The 19,245-nt window shown below is 34.4% G+C and overlaps 1 protein-coding gene across 2 annotated transcripts in view; it reads left to right on the top strand.

The window, feature by feature from the left end:
• LOC115210302 (nucleoporin NDC1-like) overlaps nucleotides 1-19,245 on the top strand; it is a 59,586-nt gene that overhangs the window by 28,030 nt on the left and 12,311 nt on the right. For both annotated transcript variants that reach the window (XM_029778824.2, XM_036502297.1), the window contains 10 exons: nucleotides 5,087-5,188; nucleotides 5,768-5,939; nucleotides 8,889-9,012; nucleotides 9,702-9,810; nucleotides 11,244-11,292; nucleotides 11,992-12,124; nucleotides 12,779-12,871; nucleotides 15,264-15,345; nucleotides 17,338-17,502; nucleotides 18,025-18,072. In XM_029778824.2, coding sequence (XP_029634684.1) covers nucleotides 5,087-5,188; nucleotides 5,768-5,939; nucleotides 8,889-9,012; nucleotides 9,702-9,810; nucleotides 11,244-11,292; nucleotides 11,992-12,124; nucleotides 12,779-12,871; nucleotides 15,264-15,345; nucleotides 17,338-17,502; nucleotides 18,025-18,072 — 1,077 coding nt within the window. The remainder of the gene's footprint in view (nucleotides 1-5,086; nucleotides 5,189-5,767; nucleotides 5,940-8,888; nucleotides 9,013-9,701; nucleotides 9,811-11,243; nucleotides 11,293-11,991; nucleotides 12,125-12,778; nucleotides 12,872-15,263; nucleotides 15,346-17,337; nucleotides 17,503-18,024; nucleotides 18,073-19,245) is intronic.

Raw genomic sequence — 19,245 nt, 5'->3', positions numbered from 1 at the left:
CGTTAAGGGTACACGTGTCTGTGGAGTGCTCAGCCACTTACACGTTAATTTCACGAGCAGGCTGTTCCGTTGATTCGGATCAACCGGAACCCTCGTCGTCGTAACCGACGGAGTGCTTCCCATATCCACATATCAAACATTTCCTTAAGGCTATCCTCTAATGAATAAGTTTTTAACGGATGAGTGTGTGTTTGTGCATGTATTTCACTTAGGCATTGCGAGATCAATAACCTGTTTCAAAATCAAGTGTTGGCTGAGTATCGAGCAGTAATAAGAAAGGGAGATGATAAAGGATGTTGTTCCCTATGTAGGCACAAATGTAATTCTTTCCCAAATAAATTTCTCTTCTTATTTGAGGTTTTGATGAAGCTATAAGGTTATTATTCAGGCACTCATCTACGAGTCCACTGCATCTTATAGCAGACACAGTTGTAAGCTAATGAAGTTCATAAGATAATCATTTATTCCTTTGCCATCTCTCTTTCTTATGTGTGTGCGTGTGTGTGTCATAAACATGAACACCACAAGACTAATGTTGTGAGAATATATTAAAGGATTGAAAAGTCAGAATATTGAAAGCTTGAAATAATGAAAACCACATAAGCTAATGACATATTGAAAGATTGAAACACTAAATTCCGAAATATTCTCGGGAAAATTAATAAAAACACTTTCAAAAGATTCTTATTTAGTTTTAAAAAGGAGTTTATTAAAGAAACATTAAAACATTTATGTTAGAAACAAATAAGTGTATTACAATGATACGATTCCAGAGACAATTGAAAATGTAAATAGCTTCATCATAGACTATTTCCATTCTTCAAATGCTCCTGTTATTGAATATTAGTGAATGATCAAGAGATCAATTTTGTAAAATAGAAATGTCTTATGCACTTGCTTATCTCCCTTCATAGTGTTCAGCTTATGATTGGTTCTTTCCACAAAAGCATTTGTTTTAATTTTAGCTGTTATAGTTTATTCACAACTGAATTGTTAGTTATAAGTAAATTATTAATGAGACTATAGAAATTGAATCCAATAATGATAAATATGCTGAAACATGTTTACAGCATGAAAGTTTTGACATTCTTGGGTTGTGTATATTAAAGTATATTAGGTATATAAATATGTTTATATTGAAAGAACAATAGTATTTTTTGTAATTAAACTATTTGTTTTCGATTGCCTTCAGTACCATATTCCAAGAATACACTTTTTCTCAAATAAGCTATTTTATTTAACTTCATGTCCACATATTAAGACACCGAAGACTGCAGTATTTGTCTTGAGAGATCCTCTCATATAGACACATGGTGCATGTGTCTCTATGAGAGTACCTCTGATAAATTCCTTCAAAACAGTTTTGGTATTTTTCCTTAAAATATCTCACAATTTGAAGTTTTGATCTTTCAGTATTGTGGCATTCAGTAATATAGTTTTCTTTGCTGCAGTCTTTTGGTATTCTGATTTTTCAGTTTTTTAAAGGCTGCCAGCTGGCAGAACCATTGGCACACCTGGTTTAATGGTCAGTACCATTTCATCGATCTTTACATACTGAGTTCAAATTCCACCGTGGTCAACTTTTCAGAGTTCTATGAAATAAGTACCAGTTGTGCACTGGGGTCGCTGTAATTGACTAGGTGGTCCCACCTGCTTCCCACAAAATGTTGTGCCTATAGTAGAATGAATATTCTCGTAGCATCTGAGATTATTAATAACTTACCGTTTGTGTGTGTGTGCACTTAGTCTACTACTGTATCTGAGTTATAGAAAAGGGAAACTGCATCCTTACATGTTAGAAAAGATGATTAAAGGGTTGACATGAAGGGGATCTAACTGTAAAAAATTGCCTCAGATAAACCATTAAACCAAGCCCAACACTGACTGGACATGAAATGATATATGTGTGTGTGTATATATATATATACACACACACACAAATATGTAGATGTGTGTATGTATGTGTGCATGTGTATGTATATATATGTGTGTGTATACATAGTTGTATTTCTTGAGCACTTGACTTGATCTGAGACTATATTGAATCTCATGCAGCTGTTGCCTTCAAATTTTTAATGATCAGGTCAAACTTATGCATTGAAATTTTAGATACTACATGGAATAAATTTAGATTAGATACAATATCATTATCATCATCATTTAACATCCATGTTCCATGCAAGTATGGGCTTGATATTTTCACAAAGATCTGATGGTCCAGGTACTGCACTGTGTTCTACTGCCTGCTTGGGCATGATAACTACAGCTGAATGACCTTTCTAATGTCAACCTCATTTACAATGTGTACTGGGTACATTTCCATGTTGCTGACACTATTGAGTTTGCCATGCAGATCTACAAAACCCAAGAAGTCAGGGTATGTCCGTATGTTAGATGGAAGTTAAGGTATGAGAGAAGAGGTTGGGGTTGAGCAGGTTCTTGGTGTAGAGAAGCTACATGGCTACTCACATTCAGTGAAGAGAGTGAGAAGGAATCAATGATAGGTGTGTGTGTGTCTTTTTTTTTTTTTACTTGTTTCAGTTATTTGATTGTGGCCATACTGGGGCACTGCCTTGAAGACTTTTGGTCAAACAAATCAACACTAGGACTTATTGTTTTAAGCCTAGTACTTATTCTATCATTTTCTTTTACCAAACTGCTAGGCTACAGGGTCATAAACACACCAACACCAGTTGTGAAGTGGTGGTTGGGGACAAACACACACACTCACACACATGATGGAATCGTCATGAAACTTGGAATATATATATATAAGCAGAGATGACACCAGAAAAAAAACAAATGTTATATAATGGGCTTCATTAGCATACAGCTGCTTCTGCTATAAGTTGTGGTGGACTCTTAGTTGAGTACCAGGATTTGCATTTACAACCCCTATTTCAATTTGTGTATATATATATATATATATATATATATATATATATATATATAGTTCAAATTTATAGAAAGACAAAGACGTGTAGGAGCGACAAGCAAGTGTATTAGTTTGATGCTCAGGAAAAATGGAGAAGTCTTTTACATTTCGAGCCTACATTCTTTGACAGAAAGGAATAAGAGTAAATAACTAGAGAGAAAAATGAAAAAAATGTGGTACGTTCAGTAGTCTAAAACACACACACATATGCACATGCGCACACGTAAAAAAAAGTCATTTAATGTCTGCTTTTCTATGCTTGCTTTAGTCAGACAAGAGTGCATTAGGGCATAGCTTTCCTTGGCGAAATACCTTTCCTGATACCAATCCCCATCTGTTTCCAAGTGAGGTAACAAAATCCTTGTCTGTTAAACAACAAACAGGCCAGACATGATTCCACAAAGAACTGGAAACAAATGACACCTTATGAATTAACCTTTTGTTTACAATGATCTCTTTTGCAGTGAACTACCAGCAAACAACACCATTGTTTATAACCAGTAAATACACATAAAGACAAGGGGAAATATAAACTGACTCATACATGATAGGCATCTGTATACAAAATTCACTTACAAGGCTTCAGTCACCCAAGAATTATGGCAGAAGCCTTTTACCCAAGGTGCCACACAATGCGATGGAACCCAAAACTACATGGTTGGGAAGTGAACTGCTTAACCACTTAGTCATGCTGGCACCTGTGTGTTTGTGCGCGCATGAATTTGCAGGCATTTATAAAATTTGCTTGCTTCTACAACAAATGCAGTGTGTGTGATGTACACTCATATATTGTCTTCCCTGATGACATACCTACTTCATGAGTCACTCATCATTTATTTTGTCCCATATCTAAACAAAAGGAAATTATTAGTATACTTATGTCATGACCTTATGGAAGTCTGTTTTCATAAGTGTTTAGTTAAAATGTCAAGATTTGATATGTCTCACTTCTATACGCGCTCTCTACCCAGATAAAATGTGGGTTAATATGTCACTCAGGGTCATCAGAATTTTCTCTTTTCTGGTTTTGGCCGAGTCTTTTTTCTTTTCTCTGACAGTTTTTATGCAGTTTTATATTGTCAATTTCACTTCTTCTGTGTTGGTGTAATCTATGTGGGTATATTTAAGGTGATATCTTACGGACCCCTGTCACATTCTGTGAAAAATGCCAATGAAATATATGGAAGAAAAGTAGGTCTGCCTTTATTGAGCAAACCTTTGATCAACATTCTAACTATGGCCATCCCACCCACTGCCCTTTATAAAGTCATATATAGTTGCATAAATTTATTCTAGAATATTACTGGTGCTTATACTGTAAACCTTACAGGTACAGATGACAAGACCAAGTCTGACAGGATTTCCACTTAGTTTCTCACAACTTTTTATCTTGAATGTCACAGGGCTTTAGGTTGATGTAAAGACTTTTAATAAGGGTTTAATTTAGGCGTAAAAATGTAGCATTATTAAGAATTATAAGAATATTGTCAATCTGTTATTAGGGATGTTTGAAAATGCATAGGACCTGAACTAAGGTTAACTTTCTGTTTTTAATGCTCACTGCATTAAACACCAAAAATAACTACTGTATCTTTTATTTCCTAATCTATTATCTATTTTGCAATCTGTAGTGATAAGAGAGAAACCCCTCCTTAAATAACTCACTTGTCTTAGGCAAATAACTTTCCCAGATCTGGCGAGTTAATAACTCATAATCTTGCATATAAATATGTGAATAGAGATAGGTAGAATTAACCATGTTTTCTTCAGTTCTATTAATTTCCAGTAAATCTGTATCAGTTAAACAGGGTTACCAACGAAGTCATTGTTTACACATGTTGGTGTTTATTACTGATTCAGCTGACCTATGTTTGAAACACTCTAGCCATAATTATTCTATTTCATATTCAGATACAATGTCTCATGGACAATTATTTAATGTGTCTTTTTCTTTTCTTTTCTTTTTTCTCTTTTCTTTTTTCTCTTTTCTTTTTCTTTATTTTTATGAAAGAGAGAAAGAGAGAATTGGCTTGAGGAAGCTGCTATTACTATTATTTTTATGTGTTGTTTGTCCTGAAGATGAAACATCTGTGTTCTTGTCAAGACTGATTATTCTAAAATTATTTCCCATGATATCTTGTTTATTTTTAGATTACTTTGGAGCCTATTTCACTCTAAGAGCTCTCTGTTTTACTATACTTGCTGTCTCTCTGCATGCCATATTGGCTGTCTATAATTCACTTCACTATACAGGTAAGTTCCATACCAACAAGTCCTTGTTATTTCATCAGTTCTAATACCTGCATGCATGAATTTGAACTTTCTTTTCACTAGAAGGGTCATCCATGTATACCAAGCCTAAGTCATGCTATGACATCTCTGAGGTATAATTCCCCATCAGTATTAAGCAATTATTTAGCCAGTCTCAGAAATTTCTTAACTATCATCATCATCATCAACATTCACCTTTTAACATCAGTTTTCCATGCAAAGAAGGGTTGGATGGTTTGACAGATGTCAAATCAGTACTGTGCCAAGCTTTGTTGTCACCTTTGGTGTGATTTCTCTGGCTGGATGTCCTTCTTAACGCCAACCACTTTACAGAGTGTAGTGCGTGTTTTGTGTGGAACCAGCACCAGCAAAATCACCAAGTAACTTGCAAAACAAAAACCTCTCAACTGAGAAGAGGATTGGTATTGAGGGAGGTGGCTTTGTGTCAGGTGATGAGAGGTTAAGCTACGAAAGAGGGACAGTTTTTATCCTATGATTTCTTCTTGCGTTGAACTTCATATTCAATGTTTCAATGTCATTTATATTGTTTCGTTTAAACAGTGGTTCCTCAGATATCAACAACCAGGCTTAGTAATGTCTTGGAGTTCTTTCGCATCCAATATATTCTCCAGGGATTTATCTACACCATTTCCAGTATGCTCATCACAGTATTTGCTTCATGGATAATGAAGGACTCTTTCTCCACACTGGCTGTTCCCTGTTCAGAAGATAGGTAAAGTAAAATATATATATATATATGTGTGTGTCTGTCGTTACGTTCCGAGTTCAAATTCCGCCGAGGTCGACTTGGCCTTTCATCCTCTCGGGGTCGATAAATAAAGTACTAGTTACGCACTGGGGTCGATGTAATCGACTTAATCCCTTTGTCTGTCCCTGTTTGTCCCCTCTATGTTTAGCCCCTTGAGGGTAGTAAAAAAATATATATATATATATAATAATAATAATAATAATAATAGGGAATATAATTCCAAAACTTATCTATATATATATTGGTAAAACGGTAAGATAACAAAAAAAAGAAAGAGACCTCAATATTATGTAAATAGAGGAAATTTATCTATACAATAATATGTTACATTACTCGATAGTCAAGATAAAACAAAGAGATGTCGTGGATTCCCACTTCGGCATTTGAAACTCAGAGTTTTATCTTGACTATCAAGTAATGTAACATATTATTGTATAGATATAGATATATGTATAGATATAGATATATATATATATATATATAATATATATATATATATATATATATATATATATATATATATACACACACACACACACACACATATCATCATTTTAGCAAACACTTTTCCATGCTCAAATTTGTTGTGGCAGGTTTTCTATGACTAGATGCCCTTCCCATTACCAGGTAAGATATTTCCAATGACCAGACATGTTTTTATAGAAATTGGAAACAAAGGACACCACAGTGGCAGTCATTTTCAACTATCACCCAATGTCCAGGCAAGGAGTCACTAACTCACATATATAAGCACACATAGATATATACATACTGAAATACATACACATACACTCACACAACAGGCTTCTTTCAGTTTCCATTTACCAGAGCTACTCTAGTAGAAGACACTAATCCAAGATACCATGCAGTAGGACTGAACTTGAAACCATGTGATTGAGAAACAAACTTCTTAACCACATAACCAAGAGTCAGTTGATGATTCCCTTCCACTTAGTTGTTATTCAGTATCATACCACATTCTTTCATTCAAGTCACTTTGAAATTGGCCAGTTAAGATCACATGGTATGAAAGTCTATCTAACAATAATAGTGTAGGTCATCAACTAATTCCTAATAATTATATGTTCTACATCCTGTATTGAGTACTCTTTCATTTGGTAACAAAAACATACATATATCTAATACACACACACACATATTTATGAAATTGAAGCTTCACTCATTGCTACTCTGAGCAATGGAGTGAAGCTTTGAAGAATATGTAATCCTTATTGTCTGAAGACAATATTTTTCAGTGCTGTATCATAGATTAGCACATGATATTAATAACCAACTGAATAGGGATCATTCTGAATCAACATCTTAGATTTAAGTCTCTAATCCATCTGTTTTTTAACCTGTGTATCTCAATGTCTTAGAGTGGCAATCACAATACCAGGAGTGCTATTCAGCTTGGAACATTATTGAAATAACTTTTACAACAGAATATCCTTCTAATTGCTAACCACTCAACTCTATAATTAGAACTATAGTTCCTGTTCCTATTTAAGTCACAGTTGTTGTTGCTTATTTAGCTCTAAGTCACCTTTGATTGAAATGACCTATGACCAAAGGTGTGCCTTTATTGTCTTTTGGTGGGTATGTAGGCTGCCTTTGTCATCTCATGTTACCTTCTTATTTTATCTGTGGAGTGTGGTTTGCAGAGGCTTGGCTACCATTTCTAACCAGTCAAATGGCTGCACAGAGGCTCTTTCATTGAATTATAACTCCTACAGTGTTAAAGTAAATAAATTAATACACATTACCAATTGACACTAACTATAGACTAGCTGCACCAAGCAATGTTCCCTCTAAGTTGTGTGTGTATGCACGTACATTTACATTTTTTAACCAACAGACAATGAAACTAATGATGCACAAGAGGTTAGTTGCTAAAATATAGTATTTAATAACTATGCTTGTTATTCATTCTGTGAACACATTTTTGTCATAGAAAATTTGAGGGAATGTTGGTACCAAGGTTTCAACTGGCATTATTAATCATATATATATATCTGTGGTCAAAGCTGTAGATCAGGGATTGAACTTCACAGTTGTTTCAGAATTAGCTCTTCATTCTCCTAACCTTTAAAGACAGTGAATTTTCATTTAGTTAGGGGGGGGGGGGTGATAGAGTTGGATTGTTTTGGCAGGGTTCTTTATACTGACAGATTAACATCATTATTATATTTTCTCACATTAAATTTCTTTATTTAATAAATTCTAGAATTAAAAAGCATAATCTTTATGATACTAACTCTCCTCATTTCTTTTTGCTAGTCATTTCCTAGTTTGTCACTGAAGACTTCATATCATCTTTGTAAAATGATTAAAGAGGGGACACTGAGAAGAATTTGAAATTAACAATGCAAATTAGTAAAGCATTCATGAAGTCTTTATTGACACTACTGCTGTTTACAGTTGTGAACTGTACATCTTCATGGTACCTATTTAGTTATTGAGAGATTAAGAGTTTTGTGCCTTGCTCAGTGGCTTAATGCACTGTTAATTACAAGAGACAAGGTTTCACCCAGTGGACAAGATATTCTTGGTACACAAATATGATTTACATAGCTTTGATATTTGATTTAGTTAAACCTCTACCTCCACACAATGACAGGTAACACAAGCCAATGAGGCAGCTTACCAATAAGAGAGCCTCTCTAGAAGCTAAATTTTCCCAAATCATATTCAACCTTCTCAACAAAAAGAAACAACACATTGGTTAATGTAATCCTAGTTTTACATGTATTGCATCCTGAGAGGGAAAGACAGACTAGCTGCAGCTGGATTACTTTTGAGCATAGATGTACTTAATCAATGCAGACCAAGTTAAACTACAACAACAAATAACAAAATGTGTGTGCATACACTCACACACATTAAATGGAGTTTATGTTTATATTCTTCCAGCCCTGCCATCTACCTGAATGACAACAAACTTTTCTTGCTGACTGCAGCCATTTATCATGGATTGTTGTTCCATCTAAGGTTTTATAGAAATCAGTACAACTATACACCTTTCAAAATTATACAGGTAAGTTCATTCTACTGGAGTTTCTGTTGAAAAGAACTCTTTAACTTCATTGTTTTTTATAGTTTATATTTCATAAGTGTCTGGAAAGAATTTATTATCATCGTTAAGCTCAGACAATTATACATTTATTTTATCGTTTTGTTTTTTGGGGGTTTTTTTTTCACAGTACATTAAAGTTTTTTTAACAGCTCACATACTGGCTTTGATTCCCTATCTGAATTATTTCAGTTATGTAAGTAATGTCCTTGGAAAAGATATGAGCATAACCCCTCTCATTTCTTTTCTATCCGAAATCAACCATTGACAGACACCACTGATTACGAGTAAATATCTCAGTTGACTTTATTTATCTCAGTTATAGGAAATAAATTAATATTGGTTTCTTTCACATATATAAGGCTTTCGTTGCATAGGAAATGGAAATGAGGATGTATAGCTTTCATACTTTCATTAAAGATTTTAATGGTGTAAGTCAAATGAAATTGTTACTATCTCCAAGCCAAAACTGGGTCATATGTTCAACTTGCAAGAATCTTTCCTTGGCTTTCCAGTACTTGGCATTGATTGATAGATAATACTCTTACTGGTGACAACTTTTACATGTTCCTTTCATTTATGAATGATCGTAGCTACTCACTTGCAATGCATCCAGAAACATCTATTTGAAAACCACTTAACATCTTTTCCAGCAAGCCAAGTTCTTTCAAGTTAAAAGTCAACTAGTTCCAGTATTATTTGAATCTGCTGCTCAAATTTTCAAACAGCTGCTAGGTTTTTATCTGATATTCTACTTTCTTGGTAAGTTAATCTTGTTACTACTCATCTACCTCAGACATGCAACTACACAACCTAATTCTGTAACATTGTACTAAGTGATGAAGTTGTGAAAATGGTGGTACTCCAGATTAAATACATATTGTGATGCATCTATTTATCACCAAAATTTGTGTCTTTCCCATGACTATTTCCTAAAAAGCACAATTGTCATTTTTATCCTTAATTGCCCTGTTATATTATATATATATAAATAAATAAATACATATATATATACATATATTAGCTACATAAGTAACCTTTGTGACAAATATTAATTGGCACATCCAACCTAACCTGGATTGTTTATAATGCCATAGGCTGCAGTAAATGTCTTGAAAAATTCATGTACATGACAAATGCTAAAAAGCATCAAAATTCTATACTGTTTGACTAAAATTTGTCAGCACTGGCAGATGGCACTACTGTGCCACATGATACAGTATAGACAACATATCCAGGTTAGGTTGGATGTGATACTTGATATTCAATGCAAAGGCTGCTTTTTTTCACTAATAGCAAATTTACACTCAGCCCACCTGCTTTACTCAGCTTTACTGGCTGTTTGACCAGTATTCTAAATAGAGGTTTGATTGATTTTCAACCTGTCATTCAGAGCTTGGCTTCCTACAACTGATAATTCACAATACAGTGAAATCACATGATACATTAATGCCATCTACCAGTGCTGACTAAAATGGACTAACCGATGTAGAATTCCAATGATATTTAGCATTTGTTGTCTTTGTGAAATGATTTTTTGGGGATGTTCATCTCAGCCTTCAGCATTATAAAAAACATAGCCAGATTTGTTTGGCTGTGCTAATTAATATTCAGTACAAAGGCTGCTTATGATGCTAATAGCTTAATTTATACACAGCTCATGAGCTTTGCACATCACTGGCTGTTTGCCAGTATTGTTCTATACAGGTTTGACTGATTTTTCTGTCTGGCTTTCAATGCTTGACCTCCTGCTTCTGCTGATCCACAATACAGTGAAATCATGTGATACAGTAGTGCCATCCACCTCTATACTAATGAAATTTGGTCAACTGATATAGAATGTTTTTATTTCAAATTATAGTAAAAGCAATTTAACTTTAATCTTCTTTACACACCTGTCCTTGTCCATATGTATCATGTACTTGCTATGTACCCAAAGTGGATCTTTCTTAATCTAGGTTATGGAAATTTTCATGATTCTTCCTCCTTTGGAAAAAACATTATGGTAAAGGATAAGCCATTGGCCACTGAAATCCTTCAACTATTTTTAAATTTAGGTTGTACCTACCTTACTTTTTAAAAGGTATGAACATCAGGAGTCCCATTCCCCCTGAATTGAATTAATCTCTTATTGTAACTAAATCTGAAATATTTCCAACTAAACTGTCTTTTCATTTTTTACTTTTCTTTATTAGGACATCTTCCCCGAGACTTAACTGCTCATCTCTGTCGCCTCTCAATCTGGTAATATAATCATCTTAAATTTTTTTAATAATTTTCTGAAGAAACCTATTTCACATCTGTAATGATCTACTTTTATTTAAGACCTTCATCCTTTAGACAACCACAGTTGGTCTAATCCTATGAGATTCAGGGGTATAGTACCAATCAAATACTGAGGTCAATTTAATTAACTGCTCCCTTTCTCCTTATCAAATTAGTATTGTCTTGTGTTAGAAACTATTTTATTTATCCTCAAGTGAGTGTAATCTTTATTACAATATATTTTACTGTAAATATTACATTTATCTTGCTGGATGCAGGAATGGTTGCATGATAAAATGTAGTTCAGTAACACATAGCTTTCTTTAATCCCACTGTGTGGTGCCATTAGCAAGTATCTTCTTCTATAGCCCCACATTGTCAAATTATACAGAAGGCTATTGCATGTGTATATCTTTGAGTGACATGTACTTGAGAAAATTGATAAACCAGTGCTTTTGAACAAAAATACCCTCTGGTATTTTTCAACCTGAGATACACTGGTGTTCCCTTATCACTTGTGCACTTGTATATGATATGATTAATGATTGGAAATCCTTTACTCAACAATGGTATTGTTCACAGTTTTATTATAAATTAAAAAATAAAAAAGAGTGAGTAATTATCTTAAAGTTAACACTTGTCTTTTCTTAAATAACCTTCTTACAAATTTCTCTGCAGCCCAGAAACAAGTTTGTCCAGTGTTCAGAGTCTTCTTCAACCAGAGTTGTTCTTGCAGTCATTTTTCCTTGGAACCTACATGTATTTCATCTGGCATTTAGCTGCTGTTTTACTAAGGACATATTTAACTGAGGTATGTGAAAAAGAAAAAGTTTTATTTTCATTTCATTATTACTGACTTGTCAAATATATATTTTAGCCATTTTATTAATTCATCTGTATCACTGTCTCTGTTGACTTGACTAGTTTAGATAAATGGATGTCATATCCAGGGAGAGATTTGGATAAATACTGATCTTTATGAGCCATTAAATTGCAGATGTTTGTGGTGAATATCAACTACATCAACCTTACTCATCTGGAAGGGTCTACAAAGACCATGTCAACTGCTCCTTCCCTTCTCTTTAACCTATAAAGAAAATCAAAGCTATAGAGATATTTAGTCCCATAAGGAGATTGGTAGCTAGAAGGACTGTATCTCTCTAAAACCTGCACCATAGGATCTATGGATGTGAATGGTACCAGGGAATAAATACCACCTCATTGGATTGCAATTTCAATGAGTTGGAACCTTTTCCTGACAATTGATAAGTGTATGGTCTACATACACAACAAAATATCCGAAGTTGATATATGGACTAAGTTAATTTGTGTGAAAATTTGTCAAATGTGAAATGTCCAGTAACTTAAAAAAGGCAATGAAAGAAAGATAAGATTTTATTATAATATTTCAGTCTATTTGACAGTATTTGTAAGTTTTGTTTGTTCTCTTTTTTTTTCTGCTTAGAGTTATGAATTTCGTATAGAGCCTGGTTTAGATCATCTATCAGATAAATGTTTGCACAATGCTCTTAGCTGTAAGAGCAACCCTTGGATTCAGGTAAATTCAATGCTTTTTTTTTTTTCAATTTTTCCTGGCTTATTACACATGTATTTTTTCCCTTTTGTCTTGAAATATTTGTTTCAAACTTGTGTTACTGTGGGGTTTTTGTGTTTTGGGTGGGTGAGTCTAATTCTACTTGTAGAAATTATTTTGGTCAAATTGTCATAATATTGAGTTGTTGACATACAAATGATAATTCCTTTCTTTTCCATAGATATAATGTTCTTTTAGCCAAAGTGCAATACTCATTTGGCTTATTTTTAAGCTTAAGGAGTCACAATGTCTGTGAAGTTACGGTGCTGCACTGCAGACCATTTGATCAGGTGTTCAAATTGTCAACCATTGTAGTGGTGTCTTGAGGCAGATGCACAACATTGCTTTCTTCATTTTGCTTGACTGACAAAAAGTGGAAGTTTCATTCTTAAGACAAAGTTGAGTGGTGAGTAGTTGCTAGTGAGCAAAGTAATAGCTGTTTTGAGCAAGCTTAATTAAAGGTATTAAATATCTTGAGTGCCCCTAGCATAAAGCTACTCCCTCACTCAGCCAAGGGGAATCTTGGTCTTGCAAGTTACATGGTGACCCCAGTAATGCTGCAAAATGTAGCCAGTACATGCTGTAAAGTGATTAGTGTTGGGAAGCGCATCTAACTGTAGGATCTATGCCAATGCTGACTTTTGAGCATGTCAAACTTTCCAACCTATGCCAGCACAGAAGACAGACGTTAAAAGGTAGTGTTGGTGGTGGCAGCAGCAGCTTAAATTTTGTTTACCATGTAAATGTTACCTCTAAGTTATTAATTCCTAGAATATTTCATTTTTCCTACAATAAATATACAATCTTGTATTTTCTCTTTGCAATTCATTCATCACAACTTAGACAGCAGCTGAAGTTAAAATAGACCTAATCACATTCGGAGTTGTCTCCCATGTTTGCTCAGTCGAAAATAATTTATTGATTACTATAGTTTTTTTTTTACTATCTACATATGTATTTCTAGTTAACTTTTTAATAGTACTTGCATTAACCTTTTAGTGTTCAGATTAATTTGTCAAATGTAATGCTTATCTGTTCACATTAATTTTGATTTATTCAGGTTCAAGTGGGGTGTCCACAATGTTTGCTTGTAACTTTCTTAATTTTCTACATGCAGATTTGAAATTTTGTAAATGGGTGCTTATATGCCAGTGGTTTATAGTTATGTAATTTAAATTGATCTTTCTGATTAAATTTGACTTTTATGGGCAAGTAAATTTTATTGACAGGTGTAAAATCAATAACATTATGAATAAACACTAAAATTCATATTCTTAATACATCTTACCTGTTTGATTATTTGCTAAAATTATCCCAGATGTCAACTGCCAACAATTTGACATTTTTCAAGATGAGGTACATTAATATGAATTAATTAAAATACAGGTGTAATCAGTACAAGATTTTATTTTTTCTTTATATTTCATTCAAGCATTTTCATTGAAAATAAAGTACAAAACTCTTTTACTAGTCAATATACCACCAGACCACCATATTACCCTAGGTTTGGATGGGACTTTGTACTAGCCACAGATTTGGTCTGTGGCACACACCAAGCTGTCCCTCAGGAATTCCCAGTTGTCCTCTATGTCACAAGTCTCTGTAGCTCCTCCTCCCTTTCATCAAATTTCTCAATTAGGATGTCCCTAAATTTCTGACCTTAAGCTTCCAAATCCTTCTTTTCCAGATTGGGATTACTTCTTGGCATCCTTCTGGCCTGGTGTCTAAAGTCACTAATGAATAATCTATGCTGGAAGGTACATTCTTTACGCATTTCTCTGCAAGAAGTATGTCCATGCCACCTACCCCGTCACTGTTACCTTCCCAGAAGATAACATGTCACATCAGTTGTCCTCTTACTTTAACCTAAGATAATTTTTCAGACTGATAATCTCATCTTTAGAGATTAAATACTTTCATCATTTTCATTGCCAAACGTCATCAGTTGTCTTTTCTTGAATGTGTATGTAATCTGAAACTGCATTTAAATTAGGAACTTCTATTTCTAATGTAAGCTTAATATCCACTTAATGGTCCGTATACATCCAAGATATCTGGTGATGATCACAGCTCAAACTGATCAGGCAGTAATTTACCTGTGAATATCATAAAAAAATTTTTCTCATCTCTAATGTGAGGTTAATAATAAAGTTGAGTTAAAAAAAAAAATAAGTCTCATGACATTTCACTATTGACTCTTTAATGTATACTTGATGAGCAAGATAATCAACTTTGCATACCTGCAATAGACATAACATACATTTATGTAGTTAATTCTATCAGATATTGTTGGACATTTCTAACTAATCATGCTCATTCTACTTTATGATAACTGTCATTTCTGTTATATCTGCAGTACCTCGGCTTTCTAGATCTCTTCCAACTGTCCAGATTCTCCTTCAATAGACGTCAGGTTCTTTTCAGTGCGACTTTTCCAGGTATGAGCTTTTAAACTTTTAATTTTTAACTAAATTCAAATATATATATATATATATATTTAATATTTATATATTGGAAGTAGGTTGGGGTTGGTAACAGGAAGGGCATCCAGCCATAGAAAATTTACTTTAACAAATGCCATCTGACCCTTCTAAGTTTGGAAAAGTAGGCATTAAGATGGTTATTTTTATATATATACGCACACACACACACATACACACACACACAGAGGGTGCAATGGGTAAATTGTCCCCATTTTATATTTTTAATTTCGCATATGCACATTGTTTTTGATTTTGTCAACTGCATAATATAGTAGGGTCAGTTGGGCACCATCTATGACAAAACAGCACCATGACGCAATTCACTCTGCCAGAAATATGGGAACGTCTTGCTGTACTGCTTGGCATTTGCACTGAAAGCTCCAATACGAACAGATGGTGAACACACAGAACAACCATTGGCTTGCCATGTCCCCAAAACTTGTACATCTAGTCAACATCATGTTTGGATTGATCACTAGTGATGGCAACGTTATCCCTACATTCATCTTCCCAATTGGCCTCAGACTCAATACAGAGGTGTATATCAAGTGCCTGGAGGGGGTAGTGCTGCTCTGGGTCAAGAGGGTGGCTGCTAGAAGACCCTATGTCTGGTAACAGGACTCTGCACCATGCCACATAAACAAGAGAACCGAGTCATGGCTGTCAGACAATTTCTGCAACCACACCACCCCTAACATCTGGCCACCTAACTCCCCAGGCTGCTACCCCCTTGATAATTATATGTGGGGTGCAGTTGAGCAAGAGACCAACAAAGCTCTTTGTAGGCAAGGATTATGGCAGCATTCACCAACTTAAACAAGGAGACCATTCACAAGAGTTGCAGGAGATTCTGAAGTTGTCTGGAGTCCTTGATTGAAGCCAATAGTGATTTTATTGAATAAATTTACTCTTTAGTATTCCAAGATATTTTTATGTAATTTTGGTAAATATATCTGTTAAAATGAGATGTTAGTTTTGTTTTAATTTTTGCATAATTTAGACAATGATATATTCACTGCAACCTCTCTCTCTCTCTCTTATATATTTATATCCCTCTCTCTCTTTCGGAGAGGCACTGAGCAGCTATACGCACACATACACACACGGCAGTAACTTCCACCTACCGAATTCAATCACAAAGCTCTGGTCGGCTCGAGGCTATAGTGGAAGACACCTACCCAGAGTGCCACGCAGTGGGATTGAACCCGAAACCATATATATATATATATATATATATATATATATATATATATATACACTCTCACACACACACACACACATCATCTTCATCATCATTGTCGTTTAACATCCGCTTTCTATGTTGGTATAGGTTGGATGGTTTAACTGAGGGCTGGCAAGCCAGAAGGCTGCACCAGGCTCCAATCTGATCTGGCAAAGTTTCTACAGCTGGATACCCTTCCTAATGCCACTTCTGTCTCCACACTTTCATCTATTCAACTTTTTAGGCGTGTTTCCTTAAATACATTCTGGCACCAGTCTGGTCACTCTCATCCACCGAAGTAAAATATGAGGTAGCCAGGAATCTCCACAACAATAAACCTGATCCTGCTCCTCCAATTATACTCTCAATACCTTGCATAAAGCATCCACCCTATCCCCTATTCTCCCTCTTAGCTAGGAGTACACTTTAATTTTATACTTTACAAGATGATCTTACTAGTGTTGGTGCCACAAAAGAAACACACCCTGTACACTCTGTGAATAGGTTGGCTGTAGGAAAAGCATCCAGCTTTAGTAGGCATGCTGAAACTGAGACTTTGGAACAAGACATTGTTCTCCAGCCCATTAAATTCTATCAAAATATCTAACCCATGCTATGTTGTTTTATAGTCTGTAGCTGTTTAATACTCTTCTCTATGAAAAATTACCTTTCCACCTAGCTGAAAGTGATATTCCTATTACATACTCTCAAGTTCATATTTCTAGGGTGCCACCCTAAAAACTGGAGCCAAATCTATCATATATGTTTAGAGAACCTACGTCAACTCAAGGATGCTACCCAAGAATTTAACCACAATGCATTTGTGCAGGCAGCCATTCCACAGCAAAACACACCTAATTGGTTGCACAACTCAAGCCTATCTGCAAGTCGTGAGTATATAACTTACTTTATATTCTATATTTTAGCCACCTCTTTCTTTTCAGTTATCTCTCCTGAATACACTGGCTGATGATGTTGATATCAAGAACCAAGAAAAAAATTTTAGACTTTTTAATACTTTAACTATCCTTCAAATCCAAGTTCAAGAGATCATACTTAACTTGCTAGTCTTGAATTTTTAACTGTTACAGATGCTCCTCACCTTACTACCACACAGAATCACATTTCTTGCACATATACACAAATGGTATGCATCACCTAGGTAACACCAACTTAATCTAAGATCTTCAGCCATACTTATTTAGTTCAGATTGTTAGTTACACAATTACATGTGGTTCTATTTTCAATTAGATTAAATGAAGCAAATTGTAGGAATTATTTTTCTTGCCCTTTTTTAAGAAGTACTGTTACAAATAGATTCAACTCTTGTATTTATTCTGCTGATCTTTTAACAACTATACTTATTGTCATTATAACTGTTTATTAATAACTCAATTTTCTGTTTTTCCAGGCTACCTCAAGCCAACATCTTTGGGCCACATGAGTCTTAATGAATCAGGTATTGGAATTAAACATTCTATTTAATTTATTCTGTTTTTTCTTCTTTGTTCTCTTTTATGTTTTATACCCATTGGATTGTGGGTGAGTGCCAACATGGTGGTAGATTTTGCAAATTTGGGCATTTCCAAACAGTTAGGTCCACCAATAGACATTGCTGAAGGAATAAACTTTAAAATGTGTAAGAATGGAAGTATGGTGTAAAGATAAGTAATTCTATAATTTGACTACCACCTAACAATACCTGGCAAAGAAAAGAAAGCTTTAAAAATGGATAAAGGGTGATTGTTGTTGACTAGTATTTCAGTGTTTCATTGCCATAAAGTATTACAGAATATATCTATAGATTTTAGCCAACACTGTATGAAATTATGTAAAACACCTTGTCTTTATGTACTACATCTTCATGAACAAAAAAAGAGGCATCAGCCAGACTAATTTTCAACTTGCTGTTGGGATTTTATCAACAACCAAGATCCCTCTTTAATTATCCTTAGAGACACTATTTATGTAAACCTGTTATTACTAAGAGTTCGAGTCCACAGAGATGTATGTAAAGTTCGATATTTACAGTAGAGCTTTGAAATATAACATAATTAACATGCCAGTAATTCGACTGAATTAGCTATCAAGAGTGTATTATGTATGCTAATTGATCTGATTTAATTAAGCTCTTAGTATATGTAGATTTTTAAGCAGTGAAAGGTGCTAGTAAATAAAGTGATCTTTAAAGACTTCCTCATTGGTTTAAAATGAAAGCAGTAGAGACGGGGATATATACATATATATAAAGAAGAGAGAAATAAAGAAAATTCCAAAACATCCTCAACAATTTATAAGTGGTGCTTAATGAAGACTGAGCTAAAAGATGTAAAATATCATTGACTAGTTGATAGACGTACAATGAAACACTGATACAAAATAATAAAGATGTTTTTATTTTCTGACAAAATAACTATGTGCACATCCATTCTTAATGTGTTCTAGTAGAATTGAATATGAACATGGCTTCCACTATGGAGTTAATCTTGAATAACTTCTCCCCATTGACGATGTGTATAAACAACCCACTTACTCATTGAAATGACAGTGGACTATCAGACACCAGTGTTTTGGCATGGTTGTTGATTTCTATTGATAAGAACATTTGTTACAACTTTGCTCCAAAGGACTA

This window comes from Octopus sinensis, linkage group LG4, assembly GCF_006345805.1.
Source record: "Octopus sinensis linkage group LG4, ASM634580v1, whole genome shotgun sequence".
Classification (NCBI taxonomy): domain Eukaryota; kingdom Metazoa; phylum Mollusca; class Cephalopoda; order Octopoda; family Octopodidae; genus Octopus; species Octopus sinensis.
The sequence above is the reverse complement of the archived record's forward strand: the minus strand, read 5'-3'. Positions and strand labels throughout refer to the sequence as shown.